The sequence below is a fragment of the Salvelinus sp. IW2-2015 genome, linkage group LG5 (genome assembly GCF_002910315.2).
Source record: "Salvelinus sp. IW2-2015 linkage group LG5, ASM291031v2, whole genome shotgun sequence".
NCBI classification, from domain to species: Eukaryota; Metazoa; Chordata; class Actinopteri; order Salmoniformes; family Salmonidae; genus Salvelinus; species Salvelinus sp. IW2-2015.
Genome location: NC_036844.1, coordinates 22,643,468 through 22,666,553, shown reverse-complemented (window position 1 = coordinate 22,666,553; position 23,086 = coordinate 22,643,468). Strand labels below are relative to the sequence as shown.

General features: G+C 42.5%; 2 protein-coding genes across 2 annotated transcripts in view; both read left to right on the top strand.

The window, feature by feature from the left end:
- LOC111964069 (ectonucleoside triphosphate diphosphohydrolase 2) overlaps positions 1-18,240 on the top strand; it is a 34,104-nt gene extending 15,864 nt beyond the window's left edge. The window contains exons 2-9 of the mRNA XM_023987755.2: positions 7,781-7,898; positions 9,508-9,658; positions 12,515-12,674; positions 13,090-13,317; positions 16,548-16,820; positions 17,027-17,146; positions 17,359-17,493; positions 17,719-18,240. Of these exons, the coding sequence (XP_023843523.1) occupies positions 7,781-7,898; positions 9,508-9,658; positions 12,515-12,674; positions 13,090-13,317; positions 16,548-16,820; positions 17,027-17,146; positions 17,359-17,493; positions 17,719-17,934 (1,401 nt within the window). The 3' untranslated portion in view covers positions 17,935-18,240. The remainder of the gene's footprint in view (positions 1-7,780; positions 7,899-9,507; positions 9,659-12,514; positions 12,675-13,089; positions 13,318-16,547; positions 16,821-17,026; positions 17,147-17,358; positions 17,494-17,718) is intronic.
- Positions 18,241-18,304: 64 nt separating this feature from the next.
- On the top strand, positions 18,305-22,931 carry phpt1 (phosphohistidine phosphatase 1). Its single transcript, XM_023987756.2, has 3 exons — positions 18,305-18,622; positions 22,099-22,226; positions 22,381-22,931. The coding sequence occupies exons 1-3, from the start codon at positions 18,457-18,459 to the stop codon at positions 22,471-22,473; spliced, it is 387 nt and encodes a 128-aa protein (XP_023843524.1). The 5' UTR covers positions 18,305-18,456; the 3' UTR covers positions 22,474-22,931.
- The last annotated feature ends 155 nt before the right edge of the window (positions 22,932-23,086 follow it).

Genomic DNA, 23,086 nt, shown 5'->3' with positions numbered 1-23,086 from the left:
TGCACAACTGAATGCATTCATTCATGCATTCAGTTCTCATGTGTCTTCCGCATTTAACCCAATCCCTCTGAATCAGAAAGGTGCACACAGTATTAAGTACATCAATAGACCGTAAAGGCAGTCATACTGCTACTTTTCACCCCCTGGCGCTCATATTATGAATATTATGGACACGTTGGCACTGATTGAAGTATGGACGCTCAAAAACCCGGACATACTTGTCCCAAAGCCACTCCTGCGTTTGTCTTGGCTGTGTGCTTAGGGTTGTTGTCCTGCTGGAAGGTGAACCTTCGCCCCAGTCTGAGGTCCTGAGCGCTCTGGAGCAGGTTTTCATCAATGATCTCTCCCGTTCATCTTTCCCTCGATCCCGACTAGTCTCCCAGTTCCTGCCATTGAAAAACATCCCCACAGCAGGATGCTGCCACCACCATGCTTCACCATAGGGATGGGGCCAGGTTTCCCCCAGACTTGAAGCTTGGCATTCAGGTCAAATAGTTCAATCTTGGTTTCATCACACCAGAGAATCTTGTTTCTCATGGTGCGAGAGTCTTTAGGTGCCTTTTGGCAAACTCCAAGTGGGTTGTCATGCCTTTTACCGAGAAGTGGCTTCTGCCATAAAGGCCTGATTGGTGGAGTGCTGCAGAGATGGTTGTCCTTCTGGAAGGTTTTCCCATCTCCACAGAGGAACTCTAGAGCTCTGTCCGAGTGACCATCGGGTTCTTGGTAACCTCCCTGACCAAGGCCCTTCTCCCCCGTTTGCTCAGTTTGGCCGAGCGGCCAGCTCTAGGAAAAGTATTGGTGGTTCCAAACTTCTGCCATTTAAGAATGGAGGCCAATGTGTTCTTGGGGACCTTCAATGCTGCAGAAATGTTTTGGTACCCTTCCCCAGATCTGTGCCTCGACACAATCCAGTCTCTGAGCTCTACGGACAATTCCTTCGACCTCATGGCTTGGTTTTTGCTCTGACAGGCACTGTCAACTGTGGGACCTTTTGTATAGATAGGCGTGTGCCTTTCCAAATCATGGCCAATCAATTGATTTTACCACAGGTGTACTCCAATCAAGTTGTAGAAACAGGAAACACCAGAGCTCAATTTCAAGTCTCATAGCAAAGGGTCTGAATACTTATGAAAATAAGATTTCCAAAAACCCATTATCGCTTTGTCATTATGGGGTATTGTGTGTAGATTGCTGGGGATTTAAAAAATTATATATAATCCATTTTAGAGTAAGGCTGTAATGTAACAAAATGTGGACAATGTCAAGGGGTCTGAATACTTCCCAAAGGCACTCTAAATCCAATCTGGTTATCCAGTAGGCTACTAAGAGGGTCACATCCAGTGTTTAAAATGGGTCTCTTTGCTGTTATACAGAATAAAATCATACAATTCCAGTCGCTTGACAATGGAGCCCTGTTTAAATTATCTTCTTTTTTAGAAAGAAGGTAGAGAGGGAGTGAAAGGATGATAGGTACTCCGGAAGATTACTTTTCTCCATTTTCACTCAGCTGCCCGCAGCCCAGCTCTGTAAGCTTGCAATGAGTCACTCAGCCAAGGAGCGGGAGGGGAGGGCCGAGCTGGCCGGGAGGAAAGTGGACAATGCGAGTCATAGGATGCGGAAAGGGAGGATAGTAGGGTAGAAGAGGCAGAGTCAGGAGGTGGGAAGGAGAAGAATTTAGCAGAAGGGCGAGATGATAGGATAGAAGAGGAGAGTAGTGTGAGAGCGAAGATTGAGATGGTGGGTGACCTAGGTAGGGGCTGAGTGGTTAGTGTTGGAGGAAGGGGAGACAGAAAAGGAAACAAAAGTAGTGATCAGAGACCTGGAGGTCGGTTGCAGTGAGATTCGGGGGCAAGCAGCCTCTAGTAAAGATGAGGTCAAGCTTAGTGCCTGCCTTGTCAGTTGGAGGGGATTGGGAAAGGGTCAAAAGAGGTAAGGAGGGGAAAGAGTTGGAATGAAATGAATCGAATGCCGTCGTCGGGAGTTTGAAGTCGCCAAGTACGAAGTGTGGTGAGCCATCGTCAGGAAATGAGCTTATCAAGGTGTCAAGCACAATGAGGAACTCTCCAAGGGCACCTGGTGGGCGATAGATGACAATGTTAAGCTTGAGTGGACAAGTGACAGCATGGAATTCAAATGAGGAGATGGACAGATTAGAGAGGGACAAAATAAAAAATATCCACTTAGGAGAAACGAGTAGACCTGTGCCACCACCGATGGCCAGATGCTATTGGACTATGAGAGAAAATATAGATGAAGAGCAGCTGGAGTAGCGTGTTCTCTGGGGTGATCCATGTCTCCATCAGGGCCAAAATGTCAAGGAACTGAAGGGCAGCATAGTCTGAGATGAACAAGGCATTCTTGACCGGCAGTTCCAAACACTGCCAGAGATCTGGAATTCCACATGGTTGCAGCCAAAGAGTGTGGAGCATATGTAAAGCCTACAGAGATAGGAGGGAACAGGTATAGAGAAAACACATATTGCCAAAGCTACAAAAAGAGCAAATTAAGATCTGAAAATAACTAGGTAAGATACTCAAGTGAGAGAGTGGTGTAGAGCCTTCCTCTCTTTCCTTCCTCGAACAACGGTCTTTGTATTCGGCGCCACTGACACGACCACCACTTTCAGCTGCCCCTGAGCTGACCATGGGAGACTGAAGTACTAACACTAATTGCGTATTGCCTAGCAGAGGTGAAACCACTCCCCCTCCAATACAGCCACTGATTACCAAAACAAGGCACAAATTGCCCCGCCCCTTAATCCTGGTTCATGTATCAACAACTATCTGCAAATTATGAGCAGTCAGCAGTTCACACACCAAGTAGCCCACTGGAAAGACAGGCAACACTTAAAGTAGATTGACCGAGCTAGTAGAAAGACAGTACTGGACCACAACAGATATAAACAAATATATACTTATCACTCCTGGAGATATCAGGAGTCCTCTAGCTGTAGAATGAAGCACACGCAGAGTATAAATGTTTAAGGTCCTCCAAACTTGGCCACAAGTGGATCTTCCAGCAAGACAATAACCACAAGTACACATCAAAATCCACCAAAAAATTGTTAATTGACAACAAAATCAACATTTTGCAAGGGCCATGTCCATCTCCAGACTTGAACCCCATTGTAAACCTATGGTTTGAATTGAAGAGGGCAGTCCATAAGCCCAGGCGAAAGATATTAAGGATCTGGAAAGATTCTGTATGGAGGAACGGTCTAAGATATCTCCCAATGTGTTCTCAAATCTCATAAACCATTTTAGAAAAAGGCTCAGTATTGAAAATAGGGGTGGCAATAATTTTGACCCTATCTTAAAACAACAAAAAAGTATTACTTGTCAAACTAAATCTATTTTCGGAACATTTGTATTAGTATACAATTAGAAAATTATTAGTTCAGCATTGTATTCTTTATTTTATACAGTATTTATTTCTCATCTTTATCAATGGTGTCAATAATTATGAACCTGACTGTATATATGTGTATTACCATGTAAATACTGTACATACAAACACATGCAAATTTACCATGAGGTAAAACATACAGTCTTCGATACTGTAGGCCAGCTATTCCCAAACTGGGGCTACGCGCAATGCCGTCGGTGGTATGCCAAATAAAAATGTGATTCACATTTTCAAACAGTCCATTTAGATCTTTCAACGGGGCTATATATTTGGGTGATGTTTTTTTCTCGCCTGAGTAGCCTCGTTTCACTGCCAAAACATTCAATGAAACCATCTAGTGTTCAGCGAAATAACAACACAATGTCAAATACAGGTAGCCTAGTCAAATAATTAACATCTAATCACATTAACCGTTACTCTTTCGCAGGAATTCCACTAACGGTCCATATGTAGCCAAACGTAGCTGCTGCTCATTCCGTTTGCTCGAAAATGGATGAATGGTTAAAAATAAGTAAGGCCTGCGTCCATAGAGACACATGCTATTACCAGCAGTACTACACCTACACCTGTCGACGGCACAAGTTGTTCTGCTTCCACGAGCACATCCAATGCTAGCATCAGTAATTCTACATTTGTTGCTAGCCCAGCTAGCATGAACACTGACAGTTGTGAATCTGATGCAGCCGAAGAGCTACTGCACCCTTTCCCAGGAAAGCACCGAACAACAGACAGGGACGTTGGACCATAGAAGAGGCGCAAATATGATGAGAACTACATTGATTTGGGGTTCACTTATATTGGGAGTAGTGCCTTTCCAGAGCCAACGTGTTAAATGTGTAAAAGTACTATCTCACAAGTCGATGAAACCTTCACTCTTGCGCAGACATTTAGAGACGAAACATGCCAATTTGAAAAATAAGCCACAGGAGTTTTTTGAGCGAGAATTAAGACGACTTTCGAGTAGTAAGACATGTTTAAAAGCAACATATACCATTAATAAGAAGGGGCTAGAAGCATCTTATATGGTGAGCTACCGAGTGGCTAGGACAGGCAAGCCCCATACTATTGTGGAGGACTTAATTCTTCCTGCTGCTGCGGATATGGCTGGGACAATGCTGGGGGAAAAGGCCCAGAAAACTATACAGACAATGTCTTCATCAAACAACACTGTTTCACGATGCATCAGTGACATGGCAGAAGATGTTTTGAAACAATTACTGCTTCGCATACAAGCCAGTGAATTCTATGCGTTACAGCTGGATGAGTCAACAGACATTGCAGGCCTGGCACAGCTCCTGGTAGTTAAGGGGTCAATTAAGGAAGACATTCTCTTCTGCAAACCACTGGAAACCAGAACAACAGGAGAGGATAGTTTTTAAGTACTGGACAGCTTTGTGACAGCAAATGGACTTTGGTGGTCAAGATGTGTTGGTATCTGTACCGATGGCACAAAAGCCATGGCAGGGAGACATAGTGGAGTGGTAATGCGCGTGCAAGCAGTTGCTCCCGACGCCACTTGGGTACACTGCAGCATCCACAGAGAGGCTCTTGCTGCCAAGGGAATGCCTGATAGCTTGAAAGACGTTTTGGACACTACAGTGAAAATGGTTTACTTTGTTAAAGCAAGGCCCCTGAACTCTCGTGTGTTTTCTGCATTATGCAATGATATGGGCAGTGACCATGTAACGCTTTTACAACATACAAAAGTGCACTGGTTATCAAGGGGGAAAGTATTGACAAGTTTTTTTTTTAATAGAGAGACGAGCTTAAACTTTTATTTACTGACCATAATTTTCACTTGTCTGTCCGCTTGCATGATGACGAGTTTCTCACACGACTGGCCTATCTGGTGATGTTTTTTCTTGCCTGAAAGATCTGAATCTGGGATTACAGGGACTCTCCTCAACTATGTTCAATGTGCGGGACAAAATTGAGGCTATGACTAAGAAGTTGGAGCTCTTCTCTATCTGCATTAACAAGGACAACACACAGGTCTTTCCATCATTGTATGATTTTTTTGGTGTGCAAATAAACTCAAGCTTACGGACAATGTCAAATGTGATATAGCGACGCAGCTGAGTGAGCTGGGTGCGCAATTACGCAGGTATTTTCCCTAAACGGACGACACAAACAACTGGATTCGTTATCCCTTTCATGCCCTGCCTCCAGTCCACTTACCGATATCTGAACAAGAGAGCCTCATTGAAATTGCAACAAGCGGTTCTGTGAAAATTAAATTTAATCAGAAGCCGCTGCCAGATTTCTGGATAGGGCCGCGCTCAGAGTATCCTGCCTTGGCAAATTGCACTGTTAAGACACTGATGCCCTTTGCAACCACGTACCTATGTGAGAGTGGATTCTTAGCCCTCAGTAGCATAAAAACTAAATACAGGCACAGACTGTGTGTGTAAAATTATTTAAGACTGAACTCTGCAATGTTGGGTTGTATTGGAGAGAGTCTATGTGCATCCTTTCAAGCACACCCTTCTCATTAACCTGTGGTGAGTTATTCACAATTGTTCATGAACAAATAAGGTTTTATATGTAAGATGGCTAAATAAAGAGCAAAATAATTGATTATTATTATTTGTGCCCTGGACCTAAAAGAGCTCTTTGTCACAACCCAGCTCGTGGGAAGTGACAAACTCACACTCATTCTTATGTTTAATAAATGTATCGTATCGTATCGTGTGTGTGTGTGGCAGGCTTACAATGATGGCAAAAAAACAACATTTGAGAGTGTGCTGACCCTGGTGCTAGAGGGGGTACGCAGCTGGAGGTTGAATGTTTGAAGGGGTACACGATTATAAAAAGTTTGGGAACCCCTACTGTAGGCTATTCCCAAACACCCCCCTCCCCCTGCCTTACCTTTGCTCTTGGGTCCTACACCCACAGTTACATATTTTAATTGCTGTCTTTCTTTCTCTGACACTGCTGTTGAAACTTGTTTAATTACCTGACTGTGTTTGGCATCTGACTGGTTTATGATATTTGTTTCGTGATGCATAACTATACTGAACAAACATATAAACTCAAATGCAATCAAAACGCAATTTCAACAAATTTACTGAGTTACAAGGAAAATCAGTAAATTTAAATCAATCAATTAGGCCCTAATCTATGGATTTCACATGACTGGGCAGGAGCGCAGCCATGGGTGGGTCCACCCACTTGGGATCCAGGACCTGCCAATCAGAATTAGTTTTTTATTACAGACAGAAATACTCCTCAGTTTCATCAGCTGTCCGTGTGGCTGGTCTCAGATGATCCCGCAGGTGAAGAAGTCCTGGGCTGGCGTGGTTACACGTGGTCTGCGGTTGTGAGACCGGTTGGACGTACTGCCAAATTCTCTAAAATGATGTTGGAGGCGGCTTGTGGTAAAGAAATTAACATTACATTTTCTGGCAACAGCTCTGGTGGTCATTCCTTGCAGTCAGCATGCCAATTGCACACTCCCTCAAAACTTGAGACATCTGTGGCATTGTTTTGCGTGATAAAACTGCACATTTTAGAGTGGCCTTTTGTTGTCCCCAGCACAAGGTGCACCTGTATAATGATCATGCCGTTTAATCAGCTTCTTGATTTGCCTCACCTGTCAGGTGGATGGATTATCTTGGCAAATGAGAAATGCTCACTAACAGGGATGTAAACAAATTTGTGCACATAAGAAAGCTTTTTGTGTGTACATTTCTGGGATTTTTTTTTCAGCTCATGAAACATGGGACCAACACTTCACATGTTGCATTTATATTTTTGTTCAGCATATTTTGGTCATAGTAAGTTCCGCTGTAATAATTTCATCATTACAAAGTGGCCTCATGCAGGATGTTGACCCAAGGGTTTTAATAGAAGACGGTATCTTAGAAAGTTAATGTTGCCTTACTCATTTGAATATTTACACACAATTTACCATGTTTAGAGTTTATGATTCATAGCATAATCAGGATTGGAGCGTACACACTCTAAACAGTTCCTTCATGATTTGCAATCATGGGTTGTTCTCAGACCAGACAGGGCCTCTTACTTCTCCTAATTAATTCCCTCATCCTCTTTCACATCCTCTACAACTTTCCATCTATCTTACCATGAAGTAAACATGCAAGCAACATTCTTGCTGCCAAAATATATACACAATGTCATAAAAGCCAGAGGACAGGCCATCAATGTAGTTAAATGTCTTCCAGATGCCTCTATCCATATTAAATGTCTTGGCATAGATGGATTTCAAACACCTGATCGTTTGTAACCTTTTATGGTTTGGAGTAGACCCAAATAGGTTGTCTTTTCTTGGGGATTATTCTAAATCAGCTCTGTTTTCTCAAGATTTGTCTCTAATCTCCCTCTCTTCTCTCCAACCCTCTCCCCCTCTCCCCAGTATGGGATAGTCCTGGACGCAGGCTCCTCTCACACAGCCATGTACATCTACAAGTGGCCGGCAGACAAGCAGAATGGCACGGGTGTGGTCACTCAGCACACTGAATGCCACCCCAAGGGTAAGACAGTGTCCCAATGGAAGGATTCTTCCAGGTGGTTGTCTGCTATTTACCAAGTGTTTACATAGAAATTACTTGGTAGAATTGTAATTAAATTGTTATTACTCTTTTGTTCCTTTTGAGACTTAAAACAAGTACTATTATCATTTGTTACCAGTGAGTAACCAATTGTTTGAAGTAAGTACCAGAAAGTACAGATTTACATCCGATTTTTTATCAAAGAGCAGGCAAATGCGGTGGCAGGTAGCCTAGTGGTTAGAGCGTTGGACTTGTAACCGAAAGGTTGCTAGATCGAATCCCCGAGCTGACAGGGTAAAAATCTGTCGTTCTGCCCCTGAACAAGGCAGTTAACCCACTAGGCCGTCATTGAAAATAAGAATTTGTTCTTAACTGACTTGCCTAGTTAAATAAAGGTAAAAAATAATAATACTTTTTTACAATAATAATTGTAAAATACTCTATTACCCAAAACCTTAACCCCAAGAAGAAAACTTTTTGGGCGCTCCAGTTGGCAAAGAACAGTCCCCATTGTGTGCTGTGTTCACACCGTGTGGGTTACGGTATCTCATCACACAAGGCCAGAGATAAAAAAGCAGAAAAACATAGATGCCTAGCAACGGTGGATCTGTCAATAGTTCCGCAGTGACTCAGTGCACTGTGTGGTTTTCCAGTCCTGTCATGCCTACATGAGTTACGTGTTTGTATAGATCACGGTAGTTGGCTGCTTTAATTAATGTGAAGTATTTGCAAGTACACCAGCTCTCCTAGAGTACATGTAAACAGCACTTACATTTACATTTTAGTCATTTAGCAGACGCTCTTATACAGATAGCTAGGTCAGACAACCATATGTCACAGTCATAGTAAGCACAGTAAGTTATCAGAGAAGTCAGTGCAAGTAGGTTGCAGCTAGGGAGTTCTGTATAGCACTTTGTGACATCGGCTGATGTAAAAAGGGCTTTATAAATACATTTGATTGATTGGAGCAGCAACATTAACTCCTCAACAGCTCCTCCCATCTGTCATCACCTGTACCGCTGGTGCCAGGAAACAATACATGCTTCACTTACTGTACTTTACTGTCTTTCAGCAACCGCATGGGTTAAGACCTTTAAATATCCTGGGATTCTCTGACCAGTATAACATGATGGGATCAAACACTGAAGTCTCAACTTCTTCCTCCTCCTCTCTACCTCACAGGGTATTAGAAACAAAGAATTCAAGGGTGTTAGACTCAAGGTTGCACCGGGGCAGTTTGGTCTGTCCTGGAATTTGTCGGGCTCCAGCTAAGCTAGCTAACTGTATTGGAAAGTAGTTTGTTTGCGTGTGTGAGATTTGAGTGTTGGAACAGAAGCATTCCAAGGGGTGAGACTACCCAACTTCTCCCTCACAATGTAATGTGTTGAGCAGAAAGCCCTGCCTCCTACTTCAATGCCTCACAGAATGCAGGGAATTCTCTTGATCTGGTCTGAGTTAGGGGAAGGCATGCATGACCTGATCCCTGGGTCACTGCCTGGGCTTAATCCTGCTCCATCAACCAGGGCATGGACACCCAGGTGAGGGGTGTTTGTTCTTCCATAAAGTGTGTCTGGGTGTTCCCGCTATGCAGGTGGAGGAATCTCTAGCTATGCGGGACAGCAGCGAGAGGCAGGGAGAAGCCTCCAGTCTTGTCTGGACCAGGCCACGCGGGACATCCCCAGAGCAAGGCACCATCTCACACCTGTCTACCTCGGAGCCACCGCTGGCATGAGGCTGCTCAAGTGAGTTATAGTTTGTGTATGCATCTGTGTGTGTTTGAGTGTGAGTGCACACGCATTTGTGTCTGTGTATCTTTGTGTGCGTGTACCTTTGTATGTAAACAATCAGTGGGTAAGGATTTCCCACTCAGAGGCAGACAGGCAAGAACAAGCCCCCACCTTTCATCTGCCAAGCTCTAAGCAAACACTACCACACCTGTTTAAAACACAAGGGATGTCATATTCCTACATTCTGATCAAGAAGCATACACAACAGTAGAGGCAGCTGAGGGGAGGACGGCTCATAATAATGTCTGGAATGGAGTGAATGGAATGGTATCAAACACATCCATTCCGTCCTCCCCTCCACTGATACACACACACATCATGTACACACAAAGTTACACTAAGACACCCATGTCCATGCAGATATGTACACATAGACATTTCTCATACTCTTGCACACAATGGTTTTAAACACAAGCAAAGTTAACAGAATGTACATTAAAGAAACATCATACAGTTGAAGTCGGAGGTTTACATACACCTTAGCCAAATACATTTAAACTCAGTTTTTCACAATTCCTGACATTTAATCCAAGTAAACATTTCCTGTTTTAGGTCAGTTAGGATCACCACTTTATTTTAAGAATGTGAAATGTCAGAATAACAGTAGAGATAATTATTTATTTCAGCTTTTATTTCTTTCATCACATTCCCAGTGGGTCAGAAGTTTACATACACTCAATTAGTATTTAGTAGCATTGCCTTTAAATTGTTTAACTTGGGTCAAACGTTTCGGGTAGCCTCCCACAAGCTTCCCACAATATTTTGGGTGAATTTTGGCCTATTCCTCCTGACAGAGCTGGTGTAACTGAGTCAGGTTTGTAGAACTCCTTGCTCGTATACGCTTTTTCAGTTCTGCCCACAAATTTTCTATAGGATTGAGGTCAGGGCTTTGTGATGGCCACTCCAATACCTTGACTTTGTTGTCCTTAAGCCATTTTGCCACAACTTTGGAAGTATGCTTGGGGTCATTGTCCATTTGGAAGACCAATTTGACACCAAGCTTTAACTTCCTGACTGATGTCTTGAGATGTTGCTTCAATATATCCACATAATTTTTTTCCCTCATGATGCCATCTATTTTGTGAAGTGCACCTCCTGCAGCAAAGCACCCTGATGCTGCCACCCCTGTGCTTCACGGTTAGGATGGTGTTCTTTCGACTTGCAAGCCACCCCCTTTTTCCTCCAAATATAACGATGGTCATTATGGCCAAACAGTTCTATTTTTGTTTCATCAGACCAGAGGACATTTCTCCATGTGCAGTTGCAAACCGTAGTCTGGATTTTTTTATGGCGGTTTTGGAGCAGTGGCTTCTTACTTACTGAGCGGCCTTTCAGGTTATGTCGATATAGGACTCATTTTACTGTGGATATAGATACTTTTGTACCTGTTTCCTCCAGCATCTTCACAAGGTCCGTTGCTGTTGTTCTGGGATTGATTTGCACTTTTCGCACCAACGTACGTACATCTCTAGGAGACAGAACGCGTCTCCTTCCTGAGCGGTATGACGGCTGCGTGGTCCCATGGTGTTTATACTTTCGTACTATTGTTTGTACTGATGAACGTGGTACCTTCAGGCATTTGGAAATTGCTCCCAAGGATGAACCAGACTTGTGGAGGTCTACAATTTTCATTCTGAGGTCTTGGCTGATTTCTTTTGATTTTCCCATGATGTCAAGCAAAGAGGCACTGAGTTTGAAGGTCGGCCTTGAAACACATCCACAGGTATGCCTCCAATTGACTCAAATTATGTCAATTAGCCTATCAGAAGCTTCTAAAGCTATGACATAATTTTCTGGAATTTTCCATGCTGTTTAAAGGCACAGTCAACTTAGTGTATGTAAACTTCTGACCCAGTGTAATTGTGATACAGTGAATTATAAGTGAAATAATCTGTCTGTAAACAATTGTTGGAAAAATGACTTGTCATGCACAAAGTAGATGTCCTAACCGACTTACAAAACTATAGTTTGTTGACAAGAAATTTGTGGAGTGGTTGAAAAATAAGTTTTAATGACTCCAACCTAAGTGTATGTAAACTTCTGACTTCAACTGTACATAATATTACTATAAAATACATTTACACACAAAGTTGCACAATAAGAGTTTCTAACCAATGAAAATATCGAATTGTCTCCTTGTCTCTCTCTTTGTGTTATTGCAGGGTAAAATGTGAGTCATGTTGGGGTTCTGAGATGAGTGAGTCAACAACAAGATTGAGAGATGTGCGTGTGTCTGGTTAATAGGTTATTGTCAGTGGTGGAAAAAGTACCCAACTGTCACACTTGAGTAAAAGTATAGACACCTTAATACAAAGTTACTCAAGTAAAAGTGAAAGTTACAGAGTAAAATACAGCATGATTAAAAGTCTAAAAGTATTTGGTTCTAAATATACTTAAGTATCAAAAGTTAAAGTATAAATCTTTTCAAGTTTCTTATATTTAGCAAAGCAGACGGCAATATTTAGTTGTTTTTTATTTATTTACGGCTAGCCAGGGGCACACTCCTTCATGAGTCCACCAGAGACAGTAGGGATAATCACGTATTCTCTAGTTTTCCTGTCCTGCTAAGCATTTAAAATGTAACGAGTACTTTTGTGTGTCAAGGAAAATGTAGGGAGTAAAAAGTACATCATTTTCTTTAGGAATGATTTAGGTACTTCAAACTATTTCTACTTAAGTACTTTACGTCACTGGTTATTGTTGTCAAGCTGAGTAATGTTGTTCATTCCATACCCCCATGTTGATTTGTGCCTGTACCTACTCTTTGCGCATCTAAAGTATCTGAAGTGGTACATTTCCCTTTCTCAACAGTATCTCCAGCCCTGTCCAGTCAGCCCAGGTCTTAAAAGAAGTGGGTCATACAATCCAGTCCTATCCTTTTAATTACCAGGGGGCAGCCATCTTAAGTGGCCAGGAGGAGGGAGCGTACGGCTGGGTCACTGTCAACTATCTCTTGGAGAACTTCATCAAGGTACCATGGCCCAGCTTTCACCATTCTATAGTTATTTATGGTACCCCAAATAAGTGTGTATACAGTTGTTTGTAAATAAAGATCCTGCATAAACATTGCTATTGTGGTTCTAAATCGATCTCTGCCTTATGCTTTTCTTTCAATGCAACCATAAGCAGTTAAAAACGTAAGGACCCTGTGTTAGTTTCATTTCAAGCTTCTGTAGACATTCTTTGAAGATTGAAAGAAAATTGATTATAGCTACCAAATGACAGATTTCCACTAAGGCTGATTCTTGTATTATGATTAATTTGTTGAGTAGATGGCTACCTGAGGACCTCTAGTGACCATTACAACACAGAGAACATCTGCTGACTAGACAAGCTACCCACACACCTCTCATATTACTATGTTTGTCCCTATGTGCCCGCTGCAGTATGGCTTTGTGGGCCATTGGCTGAGCCCAGGCAGACAGACTGTGGGGGCGCTGGACTTTGGTGGGGCTTCCACCCAGATCACCTTTGTGACCAAGGACGAGGTGGAGGACAAGAGGGACAGGATGAAGCTACGTTTGTACGGCCATGACTACTCCCTGTACACACACAGCTTCCTGTGCTACGGACGAGACCAGGTCTTCAAACGCCTACTGGCTCACATGGTGACGGTAGGAAACACTCTGTTTGGCCACAACAACATCAGAACCCCCTAAAGGTTACTTACTGTAAGCTTCACTCCACTTCACAGCCTGTTCACCCCGCCATCATCCAGAAGACGAGTACAGTACAGGTGCATCAACGCTGAGAGCGAGATAATGAAAAACAGCATCTATCTCAAGGCCATCAGACTGTTAAATAGCCATCCCTAGCCGGCCTCCACCCAGTACCCTGCCCTGAACTGAGTCACTAGCTGGCTACCACCTGGTTACTCATCCCTGCACCTTAGAGGCTGCTGCCCTATGTACATAGACATGGAACACTGGTCACTTCAATAATGTTTACATACTGTTATACCCACTTCATATGTTGTATTCTAGTCAAGGCCATCCTATTCAACTATTGCTGTACATATACTATTCTATCCACGTATACTTCAGATATAATACATATTCTATCCACATACTGTCCATACATATATATATATACGGTTGAAGTCGGAAGTTTACATACACCTTAGCCAAATACATTTAAACTCAGTTTTTCACAATTCCTGACATTTAATCCTAGTAAAAACTCCCTGTCTTAGGTCAGTTAGGATCACCACTATATTTTAAGAATGTGACATTTCAGAATAACAGTAGACAGAATTATATATTTCAGCTTTTATTTATTTCATCACATTCCCAGTGGGTCAGAAGTTTACTCAATTAGTATTTGGTAGCATTGCCTTTAAATTGTTTAACTTGGGTCAAACGTTTCGGCTAGCCTTCCACAAGCTCCCCACAATAAGTTGGGTGAATTTTGGCCCATTCCTCCTGACAGAGCTGGTGTAACTGAGTCAGGTTTGTAGGCCTCCTTGCGCGCACACGCTTTTTCAGTTCTGCCCACAAATTTTCTATATGATTGAGGTCAGGGCTTTGTGATGGCCACTCCAATACCTTGACTTTGTTTCCTTTAAAGCCATTTTGCCACAACTTTGGAAGTATGCTTGGGGTCATTGTCCATTTGGAAGACCAATTTGACACAAGCTTTAACTTCCTGACTGATGTCTTGAGAGTTGCTTCAATATATCCACATAATTTTTTTCCCTCATGATGCCATCTATTTTGTGAAGTGCACCTCCTGCAGCAAAGCACACCTGATGCTGCCACCCCCGTGCTTCACGGTTGGAGGTGGTGTCTTCGCTTGCAAGCCACCCCCTTTTTCCTCAGACCAGAGGGACATTTCTCCAAAAAATCATTCTTTGTCCCCAGTGCAGTTGCAAACCGTAGTCTGGTTTTTTATGATGTTTTGGAGCAGTGGCTTCTTCTTGCTGAGCGGCTTTCAGGTTATGTCGATATAGGACTCATTTACTGTGATATAGAACTTTTGTACCTGTTTCCTCCAGCATCTTCACAAGGTCCGTTGCTGTTGTTCTGGGATTGATTTGCACTTTTGCACCAAGTACGTCATCTCTAGGAGACAGAACGGTCTCCTTCCTGAGCGGTATGAGGCTGCGTGTCCCATGTGTTTTATACTTGTGACTATTGTTTGTACGATGAACGTGGTACCTTCAGGCTTTGGAAATTGCTCCCAAGGATGAACCAGACTTGTGGAGGTCTACAATTTTTTATTCGAGGTCTTGGCTGATTTCTTTTGATTTTCCCAGATGTGTAAGCAAAGAGGCACTGAGTTTGAAGGTGGCCTTGAAACACTCACAGGTAACCTCCAATTGACTCAAATTATGTCAATTACCTATCAGAAGCTTCTAAAGCTATGACATAATTTTCTGGAATTTTCCATGCTGTTTAAAGGCACAGTCAACTTAGTGCATGTAAACTTCTGACCCACTGGAATTGTGATACAGTGAAATAATCTGTTTGTAAACAATTGTTGGAAAAATTACTTGTGTCATGCACAAAGTAGATGTCCTAACCGACTTGCCAAAACTATAGTTTGTTAACAAGAAATTTGTGGAGTGGTTGAAAAACGAGTTTTATTGACTCCAACCTAAGTGTATGTAAACTTCCGACTTCAACTGTATATATGTATAAAAATATATATATATACACACACACACACACTTCAGACTCCGACATTGCTAGTCATAATATTTCTATATTTCTTAATTCCATTATTGTACTTTTAGATCTATTGTTGTCTATTGTTATATTGTTGTGTATTGTTGTCTATTGTTAGATACTACTGCACTGTTAGAGCTAGGAACACAAGCATTTCGCTACACCCACAACAAAAGCTGCTAAACATGTATGCGACCAATAACATTTGATTTGATCTACGTGGGTAGAGTGGCTTTTTAGAGCAGCGGACAACTTTTGGTAACACGATATCCTCACCGGTCACACTTCCATTCACCAGGGGTCGATAGCAAAAAAATATTATCCAGAAGATTGAAATTTTGCTCGTTTTTAATGACAGCATGCTTCCGAAAAACTAGCAATCTCGCCCCAATGCTAGGCGTCGCATTTTCATGGAATCCAATTGGCTGCAACAGCATGCTGACGAAAAACTAGCAGTATTTCAATCTTCTCGATTTGTCAGTTGGGATAATGGGATAATTAGGAGTACACTGCCATCTCCCACCCCTGGATTGAGGTCCATTTTCTCAAGCCAGCTCCGCGCTGTCCTGATCATGGCATAGTCACATTCTGACTAGAGAGAAGGTAATGAAGGTCTAGTCGGATTCTGGTTAATATAGTCTATATATCAGCTCAAGGAACCAAGTGACAACATTGCCCCCACGTCTGCAAAAGGAATGATAAAGTTTTTAGGTAGTACAAAATTGCGCCGAATCCCGGACTTTATTACAAGGAGCCGCTCCTTTTGTGACGAAAAACGACATTGCAGTACCGTGCCACGCTCTGTACCTTCCGTCTCCATTGTGTGTGTATTTACCTTTTATGCACTACAGCAAGGGCCCGGAGTCATGTCAGCAAGGGCCCGGAGTCATGTCACGTTACAAGACACCATCATAGTCTACATCAGCACCAATGATTTATTTGTTATAAATCATTGGAAACCCACCCACTAATATATCACCCCCAGATTGTTTTTATGTGTTGTATCTATAACAGATTAAGATAACCATGTGTATTTGAAAGTCATCCCAGGCATTAATTCCAACAATAGATATTGGTCCTCAGTACCATAGTACTCCATTTATGACTGTAGCTTGGTCTCTACTTGTTATCGGAAAGTGTCAAGTTACTGTAATAATTTCTCTCTCTCTCTCTCTTAGGCTCAGGGTCACACAGGGAAAATGTCCCACCCGTGCTTCCCTGCAGGCTACAACATCACCATGAAGGTGGGGACATTGTTTGACTCTCCCTGCACGGTGGGCCAGACACCCAGCTCTGGATACAATCCCCAGGCAGCCCTGTCTGTGGAGGGCAGTGGCGACTATGATCACTGCCTGGGCAACATGACTGAGATCTTCTCCTTCCGCAGCTGCCCCTTCTCCCAGTGCTCCTTTGACAAGGTGTTCCAGCCCAATGTCAGTGGCAGCTTCATGGTGAGAGGCATTAGGAGGGGCCCATACAGTGGTTGAATCAACCCTAACCCTATCCTCAACTACAACCCTAAACCTAGTTTCATGTCCACATCGTGGTTCAACCCTAACCTTAACCCCAACTCTCAAAACACAAACCTAACCCTAACTACAGCTCAGACCCTAATCCTAACTCATCCTTTTTTTCTCTCTTTCTCTTTGTCCATCAGGCGTTCTCAGCCTTCTTCTACATTCACCAGTTCCTACAGACTACTACAGGAATCCTTGTCGCCACCCCTGCCCAACTGGAAGAGGCAGCCCGTGCTGTCTGTAACATGAGCATCAAGGAGGTCAGCAGCCCTCTCTTAGTGTGTGTGTGTGTGTGTGTGAGAGAGAGAGAGAGAGAACATTTGTGTGTGAAGGGGAGAGAGCCTGCATGCATGTGAGAGACATTGTCAGTGTTTGCATGTGTTTCTCCATGAATTATGGTTTTATATGTGTTTCATGTATTTCTGGATGGATATCATGGCTATGTAATACACATTTTTGTATCCTGTTTCAGATGTTGGTGCTGGCCCCAGACCAGGAGCCTCGTCTACAGGACTTCTGTGCTGCTTCTGTCTTCACCAAGGTGCTCTTCACGAGAGGCTATGGCTTTGACGAGATCTCATTCCCCCGCATTTCTTTCCAGAAAAAGGTAAGCTTGCTTGATGTGAATATGATTTATTTCTCTATCTCCTTATTTTACTCCAGATACCAGCATAATCATTGACATTACACAAAGTCTTGTTAGTGTTTGTAATTTCCTTATTTTAGGCTACAGCCTCTCATTTCAGCTTTAACCCCTAGTGCACCAAGTGCCTATCAGAATGCTCTGAGTGTACCCAGGCTAACCTGAGGTGTTTGTTTGAAATGTCACTAGGCAGGGGATACCTCTGTGGGCTGGGCCCTGGGCTACATGCTCAGTTTGAGCAGTCTGCTGCCGGGGGAGAGCGTAGGCCTGAGGAAGGCTCTGAAACCTGGAGCCTGGGCGGCCCTGCTCTTCCTCTTCGCCCTACTCCTCACCAGCGCCCTGATGTACGTCTCCCTGCAAGCCTGCCGCGGGAAGAAGAAAGGAAGCAGTGACATTGCCAACTAATCATCATAAGGGAATCCCTTATGCTGGTGGTACTATCCTGGAGTGTGTAGATATAATGTTGGATAAAGTATTAATTATATTGTTTCCCTTTACACAGAGATAAGTGAGTCCTCCCAGGCGGTCAATACATTTTAAATATCCTCGCATTAACAAATAGGGGGTTTTCTGTACAGCACGCAATGTAGGCTATAATTAATGTTCAACATCACTCTCACAACACATTTACCCAACATTTAAGTGCCATTTGTTTGTGATTTATATTCATTTTGTATTTTGATAACAAAAAATAAACTGTTTTGTACATGAGTGGTGTTTGAAGTAGGCGTTTGTATATTGACTACAACTGACTAAAACTACAAGTACCATAATAGCATCCTTCTGTATTTCCGGAAGTGTGCTACGGACCTTTCTTTCCACATTGATCATCGCAGGAAGAATTGTCTACAATTTCAAATTCAATAATTATCAGCTGTGCGAACTAGCTAAGTACGTTGCATTTCGTAGAAGTATTTTAGGAAAAAAATGTGTACTCAAACGAAGGCTGCTTCCCTAATGGCGAACATTCCAGAGGCAGAAATCGACCCGACGGGTGTGTTCAAATACGTTCTCATTCGAGTACACAGTAAAGAAGACGGCGACGATTCGAGCGTAGATATTGTACGTGGATATGCCTGGGCCGAATATCATGGTAAGAGGACCAAGAATGAGGATGCTTTTTGTCTTTCAGTTTTAGTATGATTCATGTATATGTCACTGATCTACTAGCTACAGACTACTACTCGTACTGTGCTGGCAGTGACGCTTGCGAGCCAGTAGGTGGGGCTTATGTCACTGAAAAATGTCAGAGGTCAGTCAGTCCAGCCCCAACTGCACAGTAAATACACTACTTGACCAAAAGTATGTGGACACCTGCTCGTCGAACATCTCATTCCAAAATCAATGGCATTAGTATGTAGTTTGTCCCCCCTTTTCTGCTATAATATTTAAAAAAATAACTAGGCAAGTCAGTTAAGAACAAATTCTTATTTACAATGACCTACCAAAAGGCCTCCTGCGGTGATGGGGCTGGGATAAAAAACGAAATATATATATATTTGTGTTGTCTGTGCCCAATACTGTTTGTACCATGTTGTGCTGCTACCATGCTGTATTGTCATGTGTTGCTGCCTTGCTATATTGTTGTATTAGGTCTCTCTTTATGTAGTGGTGTTTTGTCATTACACATTATGTATGTGTGTATATGTATGTATGTATGTGTGTGTGTACAGTTAAGTCGGAAGTTTACCTAGACTTAGGTTGGAGTCATTAAAACTCGTTTTTCAACCACTCCACAAATTTCTTGTTAACAAACTATGGTTTTGGTAAGTCGGTTAGGACATCTACTTTGTGCATGACACAAATTAACACAAACAATAGTACGCAAGTATAAACACCATGGGACCACGCAGCCATCATACCACTCAGGAAGGAGACCCGTTCTGTCTCCTAGAGATGAATGTACTTTGGTGCGAAAAGTGCAAATCAATCCCAGAACAACAGCAAAGGACCTTGTGATGATGCTGGAAGAGACAGGTACAAAAGTATCTATATCCACAGTAAAACGAGTCCTATATCGACACAACCTGAAAGGCCACTCAGCAAGGAAGAAGCCACTGCTTCAAAACCACCATAAAAAAGCCAGACTACGGTTTGCAACTGCACATGGGGACAACGGTTGTACTTTTTGGAGAAATGTCCTCTGGTCTGATGAAACAAAAATAGAACTGTTTGGTCATAATGACCATCGTTATGTTTGGAGGAAAAAGGGTGAGGATTGCAAGCCAAAGAACACCATCCCAACCGTGAAGCACGGGGGTGGCAGCATCATGTTGTGGGGATGCTTTGCTGCAGGAGGGACTGGTGCACTTCACAAAATAGATGGCATCATGAGGGAGGAAAATGATGTGGATATATTGAAGCAACATCTCAAGACATCAGTCAGGAAGTTTAAGCTTAGTCGCAAATGGGTCTTCCAAATGGATAATGACCCCAAGCATACTTCCAAAGTTGTGGCAAAATGGCTTAAGGACAACAAAGTCAAGGTATTGGAGTGGCCATCACAAAGCCCTGACCTCAATCCTATAGAAAATGTGTGGGCAGAACTGAAAAAGCGTGTGCGAGCAAGGAGGTCTACAAACCTGACTCAGTTACACCAGCTCTGTCAGGAGGAATAGGCCAAAATTCACCCAACTCATTGTGGGAAGCTTGTGGAAGGCTACCCGAAACATTTGACCCAAGTTAAATAATTTTAAAAGCAATGCTAACAAATACTAATTGAGTGTATGTAAACTTCTGACTCACTGGGAATGTGATGGCTGAAATAAATCATTCTCTCTGCTATTATTCTGACATTTCACATTCTTAAAATAAAGTGGCGATCCTAACTGACCTAAGACAGGGAATTTTTACTAGGATTAAATGTCAGCAATTGTGAATAACTGAGTTTAAATGTATTTGGCAAAGGTGTATGTAACCTTCCGACTTCAACTGTGTGACAGAACACATCACGAGAAGAGAGACAACACACCACTACATAAAGAGAGACCTAAGGCAGCAACACATGACAACACAGCATGGTAGCAACACAACATGGTACAAACATTATTGGGCACAGACAACAACACAAAGGGCAAGAAGGTAGAGACAACAATACATCATTTCCTCCACTCTCCTGGGCAGTGGTGTAAAAATACTTTGAAGTACTACTTAGTTATTTTTGGTATCTGTACTATACTTTACTATTTTTATTTTTGACAAATTTTATTCCACTACATTCCTAAAGAAATAATGTACTTTTTACTCCAAACATTTTCCCTGACACCCAAAAGTACTTGTTACACTTTGAATGCTTAGCAGTACAGGAAAATTGTAAAATTCACGCACTTATCAAGAGAACATCCCTACTACCTAATCTGGCAGATTCACTAAACACAAATGCTTTGTTTGTAAATTATGTGTTGGAGTGTGCCCCTGGCTATCCGTAAAATAAAAAAACAAGAAAATTGTGACGTCTGGTTTGCTTAATATAAGGAATTTGAAATGATTGATACTTAAGTATATCTAAAACCAAATACTTTTACTGAAGTAGTATTTTACTGAGTGACTAACTTTTACTTGAGTCATTTTCTATTAAAGTATTTTTTACTTTTACTCAAGTATGACAATTGGGTACTTTTCCCACCGCTGCTCCTGGGAAGGCTTTCCACTAGATGTTGGAATATTGCTTTGGGGACTTCCATTCAGCCACAAGAGCATTAGTGAGGTTGGGCACTGATTCAAATTCATCCCAAAAGTGTTCGATGGGGTTGAGGTCAGGGCTCTGTGCAGGCCAGTCAAGTTCTTCTACGCCGATCTCGTCAAACCTCGCTTTGTGCACAAGGTCAGATTCGTCCGTCGAACTGCCAGATGGTGAAGCGTGAGTCATCACTCCAGAGATGCGAGGTTTACACCACTCCAGCCAACGCTTGGCATTGCACATGGTGATCTTAGGCTTGTGTGCAGCTGCTCAGCCATGGAAACCCATTTCATGAAGCTCCAGACGAACAGTTCTTGTGCTGTTGTTGCTTCCAGAGACTGTTTGGAACTCGGTAGTGAGTGTTGCAACCGAGGACAGATGACTAATAAGCGCTTCACCACTTGGCGGCCCCATTCTGTGAGCTTGTGTGACCTACCACTTTGTGGCTGAGCCGGTTTTGCGCCTAGACTTTTCCACTTCACAATAACAGCACTTCCAGTTGACTGGGGCAGCTCTAGCAGGGCAGAAATGTGACAACATTACTTGTTGGAAAGGTGGCATCTTATGACTGTGCCACATTGAATGTCACTGAGCTCTTCAGTAAGGCCGTTCTACTTCCAATGTTTTCCTCTGGAGATTACATGGCTCTGTGCTCAATTTTATACACCTGTCAGCAACGGGTGTGGCCGAAATAGCCAAATTCACTAATTTGAAGGGGTGTCCACATACTTTTGTAGATATAGTGTACATTCCTCATAAAAAAACAACAGACTTTCACTGGGTTATTTTGCACATCTGTGCTTTTGAAATATTGTGTCTTTTGAGTATTTCCAAGAGATTGGTTCTGAAATCTTGAGTACATTAATGATTTTGTGTTTTTGGCACTGCAGCGGATATCTATGACAAGGTAGCAGAGGAGCTTGAGAAAGGAGGGCACCTGGACTGTGAATGTATTGGAGGAGGAAGGATTAAGCACGACTGCCAGTCAAAGAAGATCCACGTCTATGGCTACTCCATGGTAAGAGAATGCAGAATAGTGTTGTTATTTCAGTGGAACTCGTACGTCTATTGATTGGGTTTTCTGATATTGCATGGCTGATATTACATCTCTTGAGGTTCGTTATTTCCTAGCAGCCAAGTCATCCTTTCAATTGCTTTCTTGTTTTTTGCAGGGCTTTGGCAAAGCAAATCACGCTGTTTCCACAGAGAAACTGAAGGTGCGCTATCCTAAATACGAGATCACCTGGGCTGATGAGGGATACTGACCTACACTGGACCCACCTCTGTGCTTGGACTTGGTTCAGGCCTAACTCCTTCCTGAGTGTGGGCCAACAGAACACCGCAAAACCTCAGTGGCATCACAGTATGTGAGATCTGAAGACAAACCTGTCGGTACAAAGCTGGGACTAAGACTGACACATTACCTAGTTCATCGTTTCCCAAACTCAGTCCTCGGGACCCCAAGGGGTGCATATTCATTTTTGTTGCCTTAGTATTACACAGTGTATTCAAATGATCAAATCATCATCAAGCTTTGTTTATTTGAATCAGCTGTGAAGTGCTAAGGTAAAAAGTTTGGGAAATGCTGACCTAGTTGCTGACTAATATAGAACAGTGCTTGATTTTGTATTTTGTTTCAGTGAAACAATACATGGAAAACAATACTTAACAGGAATCTTTTCATGTTTAACCATAAAACGAATAAATGTTTACATTGATTTAATACTTTGTAATGTATGCTTTATTAGCATGATTTCATGTTTAGTAAGGACATTTTATATCATACAATACCGGTACCTGAAAACGAATGAGTATGAAATTCCATCTCCGGTCATGGAGTCATAAAACCATTATCATGTTGAGCAACGTGGTTCAACA

Coding starts and splice junctions, on each gene's coding strand:
- phpt1 (XM_023987756.2), top strand. CDS start 18,457: ATGTGTACTCAAACGAAGGCTGCTTCCCTAATGGCGAACATTCCAGAG. Junction 18,623..22,098: donor TGCCTGGGCCGAATATCATG/GTAAGAGGACCA, acceptor TTGGCACTGCAG/CGGATATCTATGACAAGGTA. Junction 22,227..22,380: donor ACGTCTATGGCTACTCCATG/GTAAGAGAATGC, acceptor TGTTTTTTGCAG/GGCTTTGGCAAAGCAAATCA.